Source organism: Mastigoproctus giganteus, chromosome 10 (genome assembly GCF_048544385.1).
Source record: "Mastigoproctus giganteus isolate SK-2022 chromosome 10, ASM4854438v1, whole genome shotgun sequence".
Lineage (NCBI taxonomy): Eukaryota > Metazoa > Arthropoda > Arachnida > Uropygi > Thelyphonidae > Mastigoproctus > Mastigoproctus giganteus.
Window position 1 is genome coordinate 132,883,223 of NC_143584.1, and position 21,485 is coordinate 132,904,707.

General features: G+C 34.7%; 1 protein-coding gene across 6 annotated transcripts in view; it reads right to left on the minus strand.

Moving 5' to 3' along the window:
• Nucleotides 1-21,485, minus strand: part of LOC150079291 (intermembrane lipid transfer protein VPS13D-like) — a 1,618,665-nt gene that overhangs the window by 1,278,886 nt on the left and 318,294 nt on the right. For all 6 annotated transcript variants that reach the window (XM_090383928.1, XM_090383929.1, XM_090383926.1 and 3 more), the window contains 3 exons: nucleotides 12,887-12,983; nucleotides 3,710-3,863; nucleotides 1,002-1,133 (listed from right to left, as the gene is read on the minus strand). In XM_090383928.1, coding sequence (XP_090240054.1) covers nucleotides 1,002-1,133; nucleotides 3,710-3,863; nucleotides 12,887-12,983 — 383 coding nt within the window. The remainder of the gene's footprint in view (nucleotides 1-1,001; nucleotides 1,134-3,709; nucleotides 3,864-12,886; nucleotides 12,984-21,485) is intronic.

Below are 21,485 nucleotides of genomic sequence, written 5' to 3' on the forward strand. Positions count from 1 at the left end.
ATTGCTAGAACACAAAAAAATGGCTAACTTGGAAACAAAGCAAAATCAGACCTATGTTTACATAATTTTTTTTAAGGTCCTAAATCCATTCCTGAAGTGGATTTGACATGTTATGATACTCCATTTATCATAACATTGTTTAGAGGGTGAAGATTAGTGGGGGGTAATGTGACAGCATGCTAAATAAGAAAATGTAAATACTGATAATAATGCCCCCCCCCAGTGTACTCATAACCATATGTCTGCAGAAGTGTTCATAGGCCAATTTCTTCCATGGCTAAAATACCCAGAACAAATGATGGGGGGATTGAGATGTTGAATAAGTGATGGGGTTGAGAACTACACCCTCTGCATGAGATCAGCTAACAGTCTCAAATGAAGAAGAATTCAGAAAAGTTGTAGACAGGACATGAACCAAGATGTTTCCAAACGAATGGTAGCCTAGTTGGAACATAGCATGTCAATAGAATTAATATAATTCAATAAAAACATGAATGAATGAATGAAAATGTTACATGCATTTTCATCAAAAAAAAAATGTGTGGATTAATTTAATCAGATGATTGTGGATATTATGGAGTTTTTTTTTTCCCTTCCAACTTTACAAATTACACTTTCTTTTTAATAAAGAAATACCAGCAAATATTATGTCACTGTCACATGCTTTTAACTGTAGTTCATAGCCATAAGTTCTAAATAAAATTCTTTCTCTTTTCAATCTAGAACATTTCCACTAAATAGTGTGAAAGTGATTAGATTGAAAAGAGAAAAAAATTCTGATAAAAAAATTCCTCGTGACCAGATGGATGGCTATCAAACTGCAATTTTACTTTGACCATGCACAAAAATAAAGGGCATTCTTCATTTTAGATATTAATCAAACCCAACAACTGGGCAAGTTTTCAGAATTAATCACAATAAAATGAGTATGCAGTGCTCAATTACAGTGTGTGACCAATATTTGATAAATACTTTTAAGTATAGATCTCGGCATCACTTACCTTTCCATACGAAGTGAAATAGAAAACCGATCCAAAACATGCATTGTACTAGTTCCTCGGAGTTTAGAAAATTTCCAGTTATCTCTCATGTGGCTTACAAGAACCTGCATGTCATTGAGCTCAAGAGTGTATCTATATGCATATTAAAGAAAAATAAAAAAATTAAAAAATATAATAAACCTTTATCTGAAACCCTTATCTTAAAACTTATCTTAAAGCATGCACTAGAGCCATTTCAAAATAAAATATTAAAATAAACTACAAACCAGAAAACATCAGCAAATGAAAAAGTAATTACTGATTTTTATTCAGGAGAGGCTGGTTGACAGTAACACATTCAAATGATTGCTTTCCAATCTACTGCTAACACAGATTAAATAAATTAATATGACTTCCTTACACAGTAAACAAAAAAAGAAGACAAGAGAAACCTTAATCCCAACAGTCAACAAATATAACCAGCTAACCAGGGGTGCCCAGCCCATAAGCAGCATGCAGCCCATTCCTTCACATTGTGCAGCACACATCTACGTAGGCTGCCCTAAATGTTATGCATCTCCAAGTTTAAAACTAACAAATAACAAAACAGTTTCATACAATTTGAAAATATCCAAATTTAATAAAATTGATTTTTCTGTACTGAAGTATCATAAGTATACAGAATCATAAATTTAATTTATGATACTTTATGTATGTTTCTCGGTATCTAACAATATTATAACTTTATATAATAAGAATATTATTAGTGTTACATAATAATTGTTGGATTTTCATATATAATTATTAAATGTGAAAAAATTACACAAAAATAATTTAACATTTAATTAGTTAATGCAAAAAATTAATGTGAATATAAACACTAATGACAAAAATTATATTGTATTTCAAAAATTTCTTAATTATTAGTAAGGAACCATTGTTGTGACCCATGAATCTGTTTTCCATTAAACCCCAGGGGCTCACATCTGGCGAATGTGGGCTTGGCACACCCACGGTTCTGAGATGGATATTCTTCTTCTTCTTTCTTGGTGATTCTCTTCTACTTTTTTCTCTCTCTCTCCCTCCCTCCCAGGGTAATTCGGATTTTTTTTTTTTTTTTTTTTTTTGGCTGGTGGGACATAAGCCTCAGGCTTCCTTTCACCATATGGCTAATAATAATAATAATAATAACAATAACATATGCAAACAGGTGGCACAGCTATACCATATCTATTATGGGATGGCAAAATGTAGTATAAGATTTGGTTGGAATTTTAATAAAATTTCTGTCTCAGCTTTACATATTTAACTCTTAATAAAAAAAGCTCGTAATTACTGTATGTGTGCATGTATTCTCTCTATACATGCACACATACACATAACTGAACGTTATTCTTTGAGTAAAGCAAGACAGCAGAAGATATTCATTGTCTAATTAGCTCTATTATAAACTTACAGTATATGTAAGTGAATAGGTGTCATCTGCACAGGGGGAGGGGGGAATGCAATGCTAGTAAAAAAATAAAAATTTGAAATCATAAAATTTGATAAAAAAACATTCTGTAATTAGTGATTTAATATAACTAAAATTTATGCTAATTAAAATCAGAGCACTTAAATAATATTTAGATTAGTTTTTCCTTTTTAATTTTTTATTTTTATTTTGTTTGTTCTTTCCTATATGACTATTCTTTCCTATCTTTCTGCCTATACATTACAGAATACGGCAACTGACAATGTGTTCTTACAAAAAGATTTGCCCTTTACTGTTGTAAGAAAAATACAGAGTGGAAAGAAGAGGACTAAACTTTTAACAATTTTTCTTATTGTTGTAAATTGTGTTTTTGCTGCCAATTGGCAAATTTAGACTCACTCAAATGAAATGCATTTCAAAGAGGTAGCATTTTAATGGCTTTTAGTCTATTAGCAATCCCTTTTTTTTTTTTTTTAATTTTATCAATTCTAAATGAAAATTTAAATGTAGAATAAAGAGATTAGTTGTTTTTTTTCACAAAGATGTTTTTAAATTACTACCATTGAATTAACAAACTAGAAGCCTTTGAGCTAAGATTCTTCATTAAACCACTTTGTATTTAACCTTGGTCTGAAGCTTCATTTAAGAAATCCAATGAATTATTACCATCTTAATAATTATTAACATTAATATCCACCAATATGTTTGCTGCTGCTGCTGCTGTTGCTGCTTGATGCACAAATACATCTAGTGGTTGTTCAGGCTGGATGAAAATATAGATTAATTAATGTAAATCCTAAGTTGCTCATCAAGCAACCCTTGCCAGAAACAGACTAACTGGTATGTTAAAAAAAAATTCATCAGTATATATTTAATTATACTGATGCCCGTTTAATTGGAGATTCCAGAAAAGTATTTTGGCTCATCCCACCCCACACTCACAAAACCAGTCCTAATTAAAATAACTAAAAAAATTCTAAACAGAGCTGTCCTACTTAAAAAAAAAAAAAAAAAGGTATATCACTCTCATCTTTTACACCTTTGTAGTAGTAGTGGTAAAATCCCCAGCCCAGATAAAGGGTGAGGGTTGGCGTCAGGAAGGGCATCCGGCCGTAAAAATTGCATGCCAAAACAATAAAAAAAAATGCTGACCCCATATATAATGGGAAAAAGCGAGGACAAAAAAAAAAAAAAAAAAAGTAGTAGTAGTGGTAAAAATAATAATAATAATAACAGAAGTTCAGTAAATTCATACCTTTCATACATACAGTCTCTCAGGTAGGTAGTTTCTAAAGACTCTATGCTACTGTTAGATATATCTGGGAACACTGGATTTTCACCTACGCCATCCCTCTCCACTAAACAAGTGGGAGTTTCAGGAGGAGTAGAGCATGGAGTGACAAAGTCTTCTGAAACACAAATAAACTGATATAGATAACAAAGTAAAGGCGAAAATTAATCTTCAGCAATAAAAAAAATCCGCATCACAAAAAAAGTAATTTTTTTAATAACAAAATTGAAGATCAGCAACTCCGTAGTTTTTCATTTCAACTAAGACATCATATTAATGTATTTTTTTTCATTAGCTTCTGAATAAATATGATTAGCAATTAGAAAAATTAAGAATTTAACATTATTCAGAATTAACTTCAAAAATCCAGTCCACTGTCAAAGAAAATCACACAGACAAGAAATAAGACATATATAAACAAATATCTATTTACTGATTTTCAAGAAGAAAAATAAGTCTGTGAATCTTCTTTCCATGGCTGAAATCCAGTGGAAAACTCAAGAAAGCTACATTAAATAGTACTATAAACTGATAACCAAACATATAAAGAGAAGAAAAACAAATAATATAAGGAATTAAATAAAAATAAAGATTTACAGTACTTGTTTATACTCTGGCAAGCCAACCAGGTCAGACAAATTTACAATAAATTATCAATACAAACATTAACCGTATTTAGCTGTCAGAGGCTTGAACCCCAGTGCACTCAAAGAGCTCGTGCTGCTGCACTCTTGCCCCTGCTCACTCACCTACATCAGTACTTGGACATATGCTGAGAATAAATCTTGAACCATGGCCACCAGATAAATAATTAGTTAAAATCAAATCGATGAATGCTCAAAATTATACATAATATAATGATTATCGTTTTGTCGTAACACAGCAGAAAAAGATTATAGATATTAATTAACATAATAGTTTTAGTAGTGGAAAATTTTACAAGAAAGCAAGCTTATACAGCATCAGACAATAAAAAAAAAAAAAAAAGCCCTGCCCACTTCAGCCATCCATCCCCTCTACAAATTTGTCTACTTCTTCCTTGAATTTATTTAAACCACTCACTTAAACAATGGATGGAAGTGTATTCCAATAATCAAACACCTGCTAGAAGGGAAACTTCTGCACATCTATCCTCCAACCACCCTTCCTCAAACTGAATGTATGTCCCCTCATGTGTAGTCTCAGCAAGAGGAAGAATGCCATCAACATTTAGCTCACTCAATCATTCAAAGCGGGTGCCTAATCTCCTTGCAGATACCTAATCTCTGGATTCTGCAATTTGCACCACCTTTCTTGATAAGAGCACCTTCTGTTCCATTCACCAATCTTGTTGCTCTTCTCTACACCCATTCTGGCAGATCCTTCCTAAAGTGAGGCTTCCATGAGTACTGTATACAGTACTCAAGCGGCAGCCTAACCACCTTGTAAAAGAGATAATCATCTCCTTATCCCTGCTAGCAAAGTTTCTGTACATCATCAACACAGCCCCATGAGCTGTCCTGGAAGCCTGTCTGCACTACTCAGAGAACGACACATCTGACTGCACCAAGTCTTTTTAATTTTCCACTTTGGAATTTTAATCTGAGATTACTGCTACCCATATGCAGTAATATAGAAAAAGATATAGAAAAATTAGCCTGGTAGGCTAATTTTTCTATATCTTGTTGCAATAGCTTACCTTGATTACTGTCAATTAAACACACAACTTTTTTTATCATCTGCAAACTTGACAAATAGCCTGATATACCTTCATCAATATCATTAATAAACATTGAAAACAAAAATGAACCCAGCACTAACCCCTGGGAAACTCCACTAATAACATTAGTGCACAAAGAGTAGTGCCCATTTGATAACTACCCTCCATATTCTCTCACTTAACCATCCCTTTATCCATAGCTGTGACTTGCCTTAATAGAAGGCACCTCTGTCCCACCTCTGTCAAAACCAGATGGTTTTGTTGTCACTTCAGCCAAGGATAAAGCTGACCTGCTAGAAACCCATTTTTCTTCAAAATCACGTATTAATGATCTTGGTAAAACACCACCCATTCAATGGCTCCAGTGGTCTTCCATCAAAAGGGTGTCAGAAGGATTTTGACGAATATCGATGCTAAGAAAGCTGCAGGTCCTGATGGTATTTCTCCAGTTATTATCAAAACCTGTGCTCCTGAACTTACTCCTGTTCTTTGTCGCCTTTTTTCACTTTCTTATTCCAAAGGTGTTTTTCCTTCTGCTTGGAAATTTGCTCATATCTAGCCAGTTCCTAAAAAAGGTGACAAGTTCCTCCCATCCAATTATCATTGCAATTACTTCTACTCTTTCTAAAGTATTGGAGACATCAATTAGCCATCAATTTTTAAACTAATTAGAAACCTTCCGTCTGATCAACGATCACCAGTATGGATTCCATCAATGTCGATCCACTGGTGATATTCTGGCATATGTTACCCATTTATGGACAAATTCAATGGAAAAGTTTGGTGAAACACAAGCAGATGCTCTTGACATCTCAAAGGCTTTCGATCGTGTTTAGCATAAAGGTCTTTTAAACAAGCTTCCATCTTATGGTTTGCCAACTGTTTTTTGTAATTGGTTATCCAGTTTTTTCTCGGACCGCTCACTGAGGGTGATGGAAGATGGTTCTATCTTCTAACTTCTCCACTAATGCCGGTTTCCCCCAAAGGTTCAGTTCTATCCTCCACTCTTTTCCTCTTGTATATTAATGACCTTCTTCCATTGACTGGAAATCCTATCCGTAGTTTTGCTGATGATAGCACATTGCATTCCACTTTCCATTTTGAAAAACCTTGCCCTGCTCAATCAGCTTCAACTTCTCAAATATCCACTACCAATTCCTTAAATGCCAATCTCCAGGTAATTCTCCAGTGGGGCAAAGACAATGTAGTTGATTTCAATCCTTCTAAAACTCAGTCTTGTCTTATATCTTCGCAAAACGGATTCTTCTGCTCCTATGCTTATCTTTGGTAACACTCCAATTTCTAGGCAAAATATCTCTCTTTTGGGGATTACCCTGACTTCTAATCTCTCTTGGCACAAGCATATTACAAATATTACTTCCTCTGGATCTAAAAAACTTGGTTTCTCTTTTGCACTCGGCGTCATTTTTCTTCTAAACAGCTGTTTACTCTGTACAAATCACAAATCCGCCCTACCATGAAATATTGTTCCCAAATCTGGGTCGGTGCCCCTAAAACCTCTCAGTCTTCTAGAATCCATTCAGAAGAGGGCAGTTAGGTTAATTAAGACTCTGTTAGTGGAGAGACTAACAGAGTCTCTCCACTCTCTGTCTCATAGACTTACTGTTTCTGCTGAATGCCTTTTCTACAGATACTTCCATCTGTTCTTCTGATTTGGCTTCTATAATTCGCTTTCTCTTTCAAAACATCTGAACACGTGCCGCCATCAGCCAACATCCATTTACTGCCCAACTTCAAACTCACAGAACCAACTTTTCATCTTCCTCGTTTATTCATTCAACTGCTGTTTTCTGGAACAACCTTCCTTCATACATATTTCCTGAAAATTACAGTCTACAGAAGTTCAAGTCTAATGTCAACAAATATCTTCTTTCGTCTTCTCAACCTCTAACCCAAGCACAGTAGTAAGTATTATAGGTTCTAATTCCTCTCGTGTTTGGCGTTTTCATTAAAAAAAAAAAAAAAAAAAAAAAAAAAATCTAGAACCAACTATGGGCTATATTTAAAATATATATGTGACTAGGACTCAAAACTTCATCCAGCTGAATACTCAAAGAGCAAGAACTGTTGTGGATCAGATCAAACTCGAATTAGAAGAAAATGATATCGATATCGTGGTACTCTAACACCACACACACACACATAAGTAGAGTTCAAGGATACCCAAGAGGCTATAGAATCATAGAATATACCTCAGGTGTCCCTTCTACAGCAATAATAGTTAAAAACACTGACCTTTCAGTCACAAAGGTAGGTGACCTCTACTCCCATGGCAGTTTGGGACAGTTTTATGTTATTTCACTTTATTCCAGACCAGGTGAAGATAAAAATCATACTATTGAATATCTACAAGTAGTTACAGATTTGCTACCTAATGCTAATGTTGTGTGTGCTGATGTCAACTGCTGGTCAACCTTATGGAACAGCCATGCAGAAGACAAAACAGGAACACACAATGGCCAGATACTCACTGAATACATAGTTACTTCCACATTTAAAGTATTAAATCAGTCAAATAACCTTCCAACTTTCAGCAGCACCTTAATTCTTACACTTTTTTTAGCATTAGGCTTACAAAATTACAGACTGGTGTGTCCAGCCAGCCTGGACCACATCAGATCATAGAGCAATCATTTTCAAACTAAATAAACAGTTACAAACAATCCAACAATCCCAGTTGGATATCAAAAGACATAACACAAAAAAAGCGAATTGGAATATCTTCACAGAACTTACATGGCTGAGCTGCAAAAGTAGGAAAATGAGTGGTCTGGATGAAACAACAATTATAGCCCAGACAACCATGCACTGATTATGACAAATGTCTTAATAAAAATGATAAACCTGTCTATCCAAAAGAAAAAATTAAGCAAGCAGGTAGTTCCCTGGTGGTGCCCTGAACTGACTATACACAGGAGAAGAGTACAACAGGCAAGAAGACATTTTCAAAGAGCCAGAACCTCTTGATCACAAAATGAGGTTGATGCACTGAGAGATTCTCACAAAACTCTAAGGAATCAATATATACTTCCCTCATTAGAGAAAAGAAAAAGAATCCTAACGGCTGGTGGGAACTACTGAAAATGCTGACCCTTGGGGAGTTGTCTACAGAATAGTGACCAACAAGTTACCAAGAGAAGATGTAATAGAAACTACAGTTAAACCAGATGGAACCCCAACCCTGTGTTGGGCAGAGTCTGTGAACATCTTAGACACTATTATCCAGACTGAGGATGGGGATTATTCCCCTACTAAGACTGACATTATAAAAGAAAATAGCAAATATGAAAATGCCAACACAGAGACTCCTTTTACAACAGAAGAATTAAAAATAGTCCTAACAAAAAGAAGCCCTGGTTTTTACCTCCTAGAAGTTAAAATCAGCAAAAAATTAATTGGGATAGCACCAGATAAACTAATAGCCTTGTACAATCCCTGCATAACAGAAGGAACATTCCCTAAAATCCAGAAAAAGGCAGTACAGGTAATCCTTGTATAACACGGTAGTTAGACTCCTATATGTCGTGTAGTATGAAACCGTATTATAAGGGACTAAGAAAAAGTATAAAAGGTGCAGTTACATTCCAGAAGCTAACAAAAATATACTATTTTGTTAAAAAAACTAACACAAATACACCATTCTAGATTTCGTGTATCTTCTGCTCTCTTTAAAAAAATCAGTAATCTGGTTTTGTTTTCATCATATGGAAATAAGCACTTTTGAAGCTCCCTCATGAATGAAAGGAGCCCAAAGGAACTTTGGGCTCCTTTCGTTCAAGAATCCACATTCAAAAAATAAAATTCTAATTGCTTGGCTAACTTTCCCGTATGCTTTTTGGTGTAAAATTTGGAACTTCAAAATTTTCATCTATACTATCATCCTCTGAATTGAGTTGGTTTTACTTCCGATGCCATTTCCACCAAATCCGCTTCGCCAGCCACTTTTTCTACCAGTAATTCTTGAACATCTTCAGTAATCATATATATTTTTTTTTTTTTTAGGAGCATTGGCGACTAACGCCTTGTTGCTCTGCACATATTGTCTATAAATTATGTCCTGAGGTCAATTTTCTGTTTTGATGGACGAAAAAACAGAGTTTCCGGGAGGGAAAAAACCATGCTACCCTCGCCTGAGCCCGACTAACTCAGCCACGTTGTGAAAAAGATCCATAAATATTCCTCCTGTCATCGGACTCAGGTCTTTTCCACCCAGTGTGGGGAAGAAGGGCGATTCTATCTACTGTGCTACGCATGAGGGTTGCAGTAGTCATACCATCAAAACCTTCCACTCCTACTGACGTAGCAAGTTCTACTATCCCACCGATTACGTTTTCTGCCAGCTCGACCAGAGAAACTAATTTACTAATATATGAGAGACTAATTTACAATAGTATATCAGTGTATTATATAGAAGCAGGCTTTTACTCAGACAATCAGTATGGTTTTAAGCAGGAAAACTCTACAGAGTATATACAATGTCAAGATGTTTTTGTTTTAACTGCAATTTCCAGGGTTTCTCCTATATGCCACTGTACCATCTGAAAAGGCATAAAGCCAAGTCTGGCAAGTATGCATATGTAGATGTGTGTTGTTATGCTGAGTGCCGGCATCTGGCAACTTCGCCAACAGTGGGCACCTGGTTCCCTGCCCTGACTCCCAACCTTGTCCACAAGGAGGTGCACCAGAGAATGCTCTTTAACTGAAACTCTTACTGGGCTATCAGGCAAGCCTGGAAGTATCAAGGTGTTTTAGGGAAAGGAAGTGGAGATAAGGATGAGAAGTATGGGGATTAGAAGGGAAAGTCAGACAGAAGATAAGGGGAAGAAAAAATAACATCACCTGAAAGAGAAAAGAAAAAAAAAAAATACAAAGTGGTATTTTATGAAAAGGAAATGGGTAATAGAATGAGAAGTATGGGAGCGGGGGATATAGCGATAGAAAGTAGGGGAAGAAAGAAAATGGCATCCCCTGGAACAAGTAACAGAGTAAGAAGGTATAACAGATTTAAGAAAGACTAGTAAATAGATATTTAATCTAAACTTAAGACTAAATATCAAGCAACCTTAAACAATAACAACATGTACTTAGGTTCTAACTTTAAACAATCCCACAATACAAGTGGAGGAGATTAACTATCCAATTCTATTTCCTGTAACCTAACATTAGGAAAGCAGGAAACAAAAACTAAGTCAAATCTTAAGCCCATTACAATTCAATACTTGCACAGAGTTAGCAACCCCCCCCCCCCACAAGTACAGCAAAAAACAATAAAACAAAATTAGAATACATTTCTGCAACCAAAATCATTCCAGCCCCTCCCAACTCAGGAAGAGAACCAAGGACAATTTAAAGTCTCTCCACTAGAATAATTTACATAACACACCAGCCCAAACAATTGGTAAGGGATAGAAAAATCAGTTATTTACAATTATTTAACTATTTATAAATAAACATCCAGAAAACAATATATACCTTAATAACAACAACTACAAATCACGATAACAATTAACCAATGACAATGTCTATCCTCTAAATTCAGAGGAAGACCACAATAACTTCCAGAACATAATATACATTTTACAGCAAATTAAGGGCAAGTCAATTATGGCTTCCTTGCACTATAAGGCGAATACTATTACTATTAATGGCTAAACAGCAGATGACAAACAAAAATTGAGAACTTCTCCTCCTCCCAGTTTATTTCAGCTTTGAACACAATAATGAAATTACTTACATTTAACAGAATTTGCTAGTCCTCAGCTTATGCTTTAGAAAACCATTTTAAATTAACTGGAAGAATGATGCTGAAAAAGTATGTTTCATGAATTAACATAACTTAGAGTTTATTTAATATACACTCCAGTATACCTCCTAATACCATGTGGTCCATTTCACCAGGAAACCATGCTAGTGTTCTCAGCTATGCAATCAATTGGTAAACAGCTTTAGTTGGTAAACAGCTTATTGTTTTAGTGTTCACATCATAAGACACACAACCATTTTTTTCTTCTTCAATTGCAATATGTAATGGAATTACTTAGACACACAACCATTATTTCTTTTCTTTTATTTTATTTTAACAACGGTATACCAAATATGTAAGGATATCATTCATTAACATTTAACATTGTACAAAAACAGTTAAGTACATTTTCTTGTTTAATTTTATTTTTTTATTTATTATTATTAGCCATATGGTGCAAGGATGCCTGAGGCTTATGCTGCACCAGCCTAAAAAATTCCCAAGTTACCCTGAGAGAGAGAGAGAGAGAGAGAGAGAGAGAGAGAGAGAGAGAGAGAGAGAGAGAGAGAGAGAGAGAGAGAAATAAAGGAGTCACCCCAAGAAAGAGAAGAATGAGGATATCCAGCTCAGGAACCTAGGTGTGCCAAGACCATACTCACCAGATGAGCCCCTGGGGTTTAGTAATTGCATAACCAAAATTTTTAATGGAACTAATTTACATATGATATCAATTATCAAAAATCAAGGCCTATTTTATGCTAGACTGTGAACAATAATATCATTACAAGAGCATTTGTCAGTGAGAACATGGTAAAAACTATACAAAAATTATTCAATAACTTTAAAAAATATACTAAATAACAATTAAATTTAAATAAATTTTAAAATTAGAGGGTTTCTACATTCCTAACACCCAGATCAGATTTTTAACCAACATACTGCTCAAATTCCAACAAAATGATTTTTAACCAATATATTTCTCAAATTCCAATAAAATTAGAAATGCTGATCAAAAGTCACAAATATACTGAAGGAATATTAAAATTCACACTTACATAAAGTCAATCAATCCATTAGCCATTTTAATTTTTCAGATCAATAAAGTCAAAAGAAAAAAAAACAATAATAATAATATTTAAAAGCATTTTTATGTACACAGGTTTTCAAAATTTGAAAGTTCCAAACAGCTCAAAAAAAATTCACTCTGGGCATACTGTCCTGAAACCCACTCATGAAAAGACCAACCTATTGAACACATGGAAGTCTAAAATGGCAAGATCCGGATTGCATGAACTTTTTCCATAGTCCAGATGATGGTAAAACGTGAACACCCAAGGTTTTCAGGAGATCCTGGGTTAGGTGCACTTAGTGATGGCCAGATGTATGATCATCTGGCCATCACCACACACACACACTACTTTATACAATAAAACAATTCGTTGGTAAATGGTGTGGAAACTTTTATTAAATATGATTTCCTAAATAGTGAAGAGTGATAGGATACCATGCATTTCAATGAAAATATTCATGTAAAAACTCATAAAATAACTTTATAATACACTTAAAAAGGATGCAAAACAGTAAAATCATTCCTAGTAATTACAGAGAATCAATAAATAAATATTTATTGATTCTCTGTAATAAATAAATAAAGAGAAACAATAAATAAAATAATTACCTTCTTCATCATTCTCATCCGTGGTCAGAGCACACTTCTCAATATCTTTAATATTAGCAGCATTTGAGAACTGAAGATTTCCTAAATCAAATAACACCTGCAAAAGGTAAAAATAAAAAATACTGTAATGATGTGTTATTAATTTTAGGCTGTATTAAAAGTAGCAATAAAGTAAAAAAAAAAAAATCATATAAATATTAGCTTTTAATTACTAATTGATTATTTTTAACATATTCATCAAATGTACTCACCATATTTGACACACTTTTTTTTCTGAAAAAATGCCTTGAAAAATGCGAAAGTGAGCCCTCCCTCATCGGCATCAAGGCGAGCGGGCAGGCTGTATTTTGCCATTCGGTCAGAATATTTTCATTTCTGAAGGGTAATGGGACACCCTAGGATACTTTTGGACTCGCAGAGTTGGTTGGAATCAATTCCAACAAGTTTCGAAAGCCAGAGAACAGAGGAAAAGGCTTAGAAGGCAATGGAAGCGTCAAAATTCTACTCCAGATTTCTTAATAGTTTGCCGATCCTTTAAAAGGTGGTGACTGGGGGGGCCAGTTCTGTGCGGTCTTTCATGACGTTGAGCGTGTCTCCGTGTACGGTAGTGTACTTTAATTGTGTGTGAAGCGACTATAATAACAACAACGAATTGTAATCATTGTGGGTAACTGAAATAAAATAAAGAATGGTGTTAATAGTATAGCAGTTTTGGCCTGCTGTGCTGATGGCACAGAACTACCACCATTTTTGACATTAAAAACGTTTTTACTGATTTTATTCCAAAAATTTTGTAACAAAAACCATCATGCGAAAAGTGTTATGAAAATTTATTCCAGTTTAATTTATCTTCTACTGGACCAAATTTAATGAAATTTTGCCCAGAGAGCTTAATCTTATCTCTATATTAGAGGAAAAACTTTCAAACCTCTGAAAATTGCAGTAGTTTTTCCAGAATAGTGGAAAATATGAACAGGTGATCGAAGCAATTTTCTCACATAATAAACAGTGGTCTTGGTGGTCTCTTAAGGAAACCATCTCTTCTCGTTTAGGACCGGTTCAGAGCCCATAGAACCAAAGTCATTAAAAAGGGGTGAGGAAATTGAATACACACAGGTAGTTGTCATTCCCCTAGACTGACAAGCCAATTGCAGCCTTTGGATGTATCCATAAACAAGCCATTTAAGAAAAATATGAGCGAACATTGGAACAAATGGATGGGAGAACCCGATCATGACCTCACACCCACAGGAAGAATGAAGAGGCCCACCACTGCACAGGTGTGTGAATGGGTTAAGGAATCTTGGAGAAATATAAATGGAAAAATAATTGTAAAGTCTTTCAAGAAGACTGGAATTAGTAATGCCCTTGACGGCACTGAAGACACTGCGTTATTTGAAGATAGTGATACCAACATTAGCAAGAGAGGGTTTTTGGGATTTGAAGGCAATGATTTTTTTTGTTTTCAAAATGACTGAACTTTCCATTTGCAGAACACTAATGTTTTTTACCATTCCATCACTGCATTTTGTTCATTTTCAATTTTACTGGTACTCTGCTTCATATAAAATATTTTCTAATGTAGTTAAGATTCTTTTATTTCTCTTTTAAATTGCTGTATTGATAAATTAATAATAATAATTAAATAATGTATCATTATACGGTATTAGTATTTTTCTTGCTGTTCGGATCAGATGTTTAGTAGAATTTTTTTCTACTATACACATTAGAATGAATATCAAATGCCTAAATAGTTTGTACTAAAACTTTACTAATACTTTACCAAAACTTTTTTTCCTTAATTTTCCTTTCTAAAATGAGGGTGCGTCCTATATGCTCATGTGTCTTATATGCTGTCAAATACAGTACGTACAATACGTTTGATTTGTTAGGTTCCAGTTTCATTATGCATATTGTCCAGTGGACACTATTTCATATTACTTTTTGCCCCTGCTTTGTTATTCAGGTCTGTTCTAATAGTTTTATGTTCTGAGTGACTGATTTTTCCAGAAGCCACAGAATTCTGAATATGTGTTATAAGCTTGATAATCAGCCTTATTCATGAAGATGAAGTGGTTAGATTTTTCTTCAATCTTCACACATGAAAATTCAAGAAATACGTTATAAAAATATCATTAGATGTTGGACTCAGTAATTTTTTTTTTAGGCTAGACAATGGCTGGCTTTCTTATTTATCTTATCAAAATTCTTGTTGAATTGAATAGCTGTAAATGCAAACGGTGGTGTTAATATTGTGGCAAAGAGTGGGACTTTAAATTTAGCATAAAGCCTTTTTATTTATGGATTCATACAGTCAAGAATGGCCTCTTCCCAGTATGGTCCATGTAGTAGTTCCAAGGTTTATAGTAACCAAGAATGATAAGCTTGATGATTTCTTGAATATTAAAGTTGAATTTTGTTACCACAAATGAAAAGTTAGCAGCCTGAGTAAAACAGTAGTGTATAGTGTTAATTTCTTAGGAAATCAATAGGGATTACCTTTATTTCTGATATAGGATGCTTCTTTTCCAACCAACTCTCCTAGTCCAATGTGCTAACAATTCTTTGTGAAGGCAGCATAAATTTTATAAAATATGTGAAACATCTTCCCCACTGTCAGAACACTAGTGTTCCAGACCCCTCGGTCTCAATATTGAGCCCTCAACCCAACTTCTGTCTACAAACACCATACCTCTGCCAGCAAGGAAACCATTACGTAGAATGACATTAAAATTTAAAGGTCTAAAAAGCTTAATGAATATGGAGCGATTATTCCCTTCATTCCTGTAGATTGACATTAAAATTAAAATTTAGAAGGTCTAAAAAGCTTAATGAATATGGAGCTATTATTCTCTTCATTCCTTAAGTGGGACTAAAACTTTTCAAAGCAACATATTCACAGAAATAAGAGCAACACACAATTAATTCGAAACCTTTGTTTTATGTTGTAATGTCTGTTCTTCACACATATGCATAAGTGGCCAATCATCGGATAATAAGAATGGTCTACGGATATCGATTGAATTTTCACATAATTTCATCTCTAGGTAGTAATTATCTCATCTCAATAAGTAATTTGTGGTAGTTATGTTGAATATTTATTTTTGTTTCATTAAAGCCAAATGAATGTTCATTTATTGTGTGAAACGAAAGTTCCAATGCATTTGAACAACCTGCCTGAACCAAAGCTTCATGTTGTTTTGCTCAAAGCTGTGCCACCCCCATGGTAGATCCCACATAAACGGCGTCGCAATTTTTTACATGCAATGCTGTATACGAAGTCGTGCTGTGATTGGAATCACAGAAGGTCGATTTCTAAAGACCACAGAAGGTCGATTTCTAAAGAATGTGTATAATTTAATAATGGGTTTTGCTATAATTTTCATGTCGGTGCCCCTGAATATTTGGTTAAGTTTATTGTGCCAATACGCGACATATGGAATGGTAATGAAATGTATTTTGGCCTTGTCAGATTTTTGTGCAATGTTTGTTGTGAGGTTGTTATTTATTTTTCACGTGCTAACGTTTAACTTTATTTATATAGTTTAAAGCAGTGGTTTTTAATTGGGATGCCGGGGCACCTTAGGGTGCTACAACAACAACATTCCAGGGGTGCCACGTAATTTGGATTTAAGTTACTTAAACTTATTATTATTTTTTAATTTATATGCTTATTTCATTATAAAATGGTGTACAGTACCTTTTTAAGTTTGTGGTGATCTATAATTAACGTTTACTTAGTACTTCTATATAAAGAATAAAATTATATACTGGATATATATAATTTGTATTATGAAATGTAATTTTTATAATTATATTATTGTAATAAATATCATATAACATATATTTTTTAATATTATATATATACAGATAAATACAGAGAGAGAATCGGATCAAACAGGCAGAAAATTGAGTAGGAGTGCCACAAAATAAAATAAATTACTTAAAGGTGCCGTTATTAAAAAAAGGTTGAAACTACTGGGTTAAAGGGTAACCCCTATTTGTGAATCTTCTAGTTAATTCATTTATTTCTGTCATTAGAGAAATCTGAGTGGAAGAATATTTAAAGGCATTAAGAAATTGATTCAGCATGACCAATTTTTTGTATGGATAGCGATGATAACTGTCAAAATGCAAAAGCACCCCCTTATTCGTGGGTTTTCTCTATATATTAAAATTTAGTTTTTGGTCTAATCTGTGTATGGTAAAATTAAGGAAATTTATGGAGTGGGTTTCTGCTTCAATTTCTAATTCAAATTTTAATCTCTGATGGATGTTATTAAAAACCTGTAGAATATTGTTTATGGTCAAACGATCGTTGATAATTAGGATGTCATCCAGATATCTTCCATAATATATGATCTGTGGTATAAATTGATCAATCAATCTTCTCTAATTTATCTAAGTATAGCTCAGCAATGAGTCCACTGATGTTTAGACCCATTAGGAGGCCAAAAATCTGTCTATATATTTTTTATTGAAAGAAAATGTAATTAGAATTTACTAATAGTTTCATTAGTTCAAAGATTCTATGTTTGGGAAGTCTGGTGTTTTTAATTTTTATGTTATCATCGTTTAAGTAGGCCCAGACTATGTCTAAGGTATATGTTACATTTACATTAGTATATAGTGAAGCCACATCCAGTGATATAACTTCATATCCGCCTTGATTTGGAGATCTTTAAGGTTCATGAATAAAGCATCGTAGTTTTTTATGTTATATGTTAGAAGTTCTCTAAGTAGTTTTAGAATTGGGTAAATACACATGGCTAACGAAGCAAAAGCTGAATTCTTATATGACATGATTGGACATATTGGGTATCCTGTTTTGTATAATGTTACTTGGCCGAATAAGGTTGGGATATTGTAAGTGCAGGCTTTAATTTGTTTAAGCTGGACTATAGTGATGTAGTCATCTTTCCTATAAATAGTGAGCATTTTGTTATATTTATTAACTAGACAGTTGAATTCGGATGGTTCAACCTCCTTGTATGTCGTCATGTCTAAAATGATGGTGTATAATTTATTTATATAATCTCATTTATTGAGAATAACTACTGCATCACCCTTGTCAGCCTTTTGAATAATGATATCGAATTTTGTCCAAGCGTGTGTAATGCTTTAGCTTCTTCTCTATGTAGTTTAGATCTACAGGGGATTGTTTGGTTTATAGTAGTAGTAGTAGTGGCATGTGATACAAGAAAGCAAGTGTATGAGTTTATGCAGCATCAGCCAAAAAAAAAAAAAAAAAAATCACACCATTCCCTCCAAATGCCTGTCCAGTTCCTCCTTAAATTTATTCAACCTATCAACTTCCACAACGACAGATGGAAGTTTGTTTCAACAATTAACAACCCGCTGGCTAAAGGCAAATTTCCGCACATCTATTCTACATCTGTCCTTTCTTAATTTGAATTTTTTATGCCTTCTTAGGTTTGTAATCTGAACAAGTGGAAGGATCCCATCAGAATTCAGGCATGCTCAACCCATTCAAGGCCTTATACACCTCAATCAGATCACCGCGCAGGTGCCTGGTCTCCAGCCACTGCAATTTGCAGATCTTAAGCCTCTCTTGGTAAGAGGATCCCTTCATTCCCCTCACCAATCTTGTTGCCCTTCTCTGTACACGCTCAAATAAATCTACATCCTTCCTCAAATGAGACCTCCAGACCTGTACGCAGTACTCAAGGCGTGTCCTGACCATTGCCTTATACAGAGGGACAATCGCCTCCTTCTCCCTGCTAGCAAAATTCCTATATCATTGACAAAACCCCATGACCTGCCCTGGCAGCCTGTCTGCATTGCTCAGAAAACTTCATACCTGACTGCACAATCACTCCCAGGTCTTTTTCATTTTCTACCACCTTAAGTGTAGTACCATACAGTTGGTACGTTTCTCTGGGGTTACTTCTACTCATATGCAGTACTTTGCATTTGTCAAGGTTAAACTTCAGTTGCCACTTCTTAGCCCATCTGCCCAAATTATCTAGATCCCGTTGCAGTAGCACACTGCCATTACTGTCTTTAACAACCCTGTCAACCTTTGTATCATCTGCAAACTTCGACATTAAGCCTGATATACCTTCATCAATATCATTGATAAATATACAAAACGACAGTGGACCCAACACCGAACCCTGTGGAACTCCACTAATAACATTAGTCCACGAAGAGCAGCACCCATTGATTACTACCCTCTGTCTTCTCCCACTTAACCATCCTTTTATACATTGTAGCAACTTACCCTTAATACCATTCTGCTCCAATTTGTACAATAGTCTTCCATACGCAACAGTGTCAAAAGCTTTCCTGAAATCCAAATATATGATATCAAAATTATTTTTTGCATCTAGTTCCTTTTGAACCACATCATAATATCCTATCAAATTTGTCAGACAAGATTTTCCCTTAACAAACCCATGCTGTGTCTGAATTATTGCTGCAGTCTTGTCTAGATGATCCTGCAATGCATCTTTAACCAGCGACTCCATTATTTTACCCGGGACAGAAGTTAAACTAACTGGTCTGTGATTACTCATGTCACCCTTCGATTCCACTTTGTGAATTGGGGATACATTTGCACATCTCCAGTCTGTGGGAACCTCCCCTGAGTCCAAGGATGCTCTCATAATGATGGCTAAGGGTTTGCTTAGGTGCTTTGCCGCCTCCTTTAATACAACTGGATAGATCCCATCCACCCCAGGTGCTTTTCTTATGTTTAAATTCAACAATTTCTCCTCCACTTTGCTCTCAGTTAATACAAAATCATTAAGTATCCTGCTACAATTTGATAACCTTCTGCCATTTTCAAACCTTAATAATTCCTCATGTGTGAATGTAGATGCAAAATACTCATTCAGTTTGTTTGCTACCTGAGCAGGATCATCAACAGTCGAACCATCGATGTCAAGTGGACCAATCAGATTCATCCCCTTCCTTTTAGAGTTTATATAAGTAAAGAAATCCTTGCTGTTTTTCTTAGCATCTTTTGCCAAGGATTTCTCGTAATCTGCCTTCGCCTGCCAAACTTCTTTTGTGACCTGATTACAGACTAGCTTATATCTGCCATAGGGTTCTGAGTCGCTTGATAATTTATATGCATCCCATGCATTTTTCTTCTCTGTCACAAGTCTCATTAGTTCATTTGATAACCATTTTGGCCTAAACCTTGAACAATATTTCTTAATAGGTATGAAAGTTTTAGTAGCATCCACGATTAATTCCTTGAATGCTTCCCACTTAGAATTTACTGTTGGTAACATCGTCAGTTGATCCCACTGTACAGAATTTAAAATTTATGATATGATACGCTTCTTTTCCAACCAACTCTCCTAGTCCAACACGCTAACAATTCTTTGTGAAGGTGATATAAATTTTATAAAATATGTGAAACATCTTCCCCACTGTCAGAACAGTAGTGTTCCAGACCCTTCGGTCTCAATATTGAGCCCTCAACCCAACTTCTGTCTACAAACACCATACCTCTGCCAGCAAGGAAAGCATTACGTAGATTGACAAAATTAAAACTTAAAGGTCTAAAAAGCTTAATGAATATGGAGCAATTATTCTCTTTGTTAGATTGACATTAAAAGAGATGAAACTATGTGAAAATTCAATCAATATCCTTAGACCATTCTTATCATCCAAAGATTGGTCACTTATGCGCATGCATGAAGAACAAACATTACAACATAAAACAAAGGTTTCAGATTATTTGTGTGTTGCTCTTATTCCTGTGAACATGTCGCTTCTAAAAGTTTTAGTCCCACTTAAGGAATGAAGAGAATAATCCCTCCATATTCATTAAGCTTTTTAGACCTTTAAATTTTAATTTTGTCAATCTACGTAATGTTTTCCTTGCTGGCAGAGGTATGGTGTTTGTATTCAGAAGTTGAGTTGAGGGCTCAATATTGAGACCGAGGGGTCTGGAACACTACTATTCTGACAGTGGGGAAGATGTTTCACATACTTTATAAAATTTATATCGCCTTCACAAAGAATTGTTAGCGTGTTGGACTAGAAGAGAGACTAGTCCAACTTAGACTAGCGTGTTGGTTGGAAAAAATGCATCCTATATCAAAAATAAAGGTAATCCCAGCCGATTTCATAATATAATAGAAATTAGAAACTACTAATTGAACACATCACCAGGAATGTCTGATTCAAATTACCTTCCACTCAACTCCTGGATTTTAAAAACACCAACATGGAAATAATGTACAAATGTTAAAGGAAGCAGTTGGCAAATAGTTTATAAATTTCTGTGAATGTATCTCATCATTTTTCTCTCCTCATTTAATTGTAATCGCACTGCTGCTCCTGCCCACCCGGCTACGGAGGCGCCACATGTGTACTATATGATAACAGGTTCTCGTACAATGGAACACAACGTTCACAATGATGTTATAAGTAGTGATGCTTTTTGAAGTCTTCTGTAAAGAAATGTACAAAAAAACTCCAATTTATTTATGTCTTTCCTGTTGAACATTACCTGTAAAATTTCAGAACTGTACATTTTTCAATTGTATATTTGTATATTCATAATTTTTAAGGGAACACCCCCTAAAAAGTCATTGGCTTATGTGTTCTCCCTCCCTTT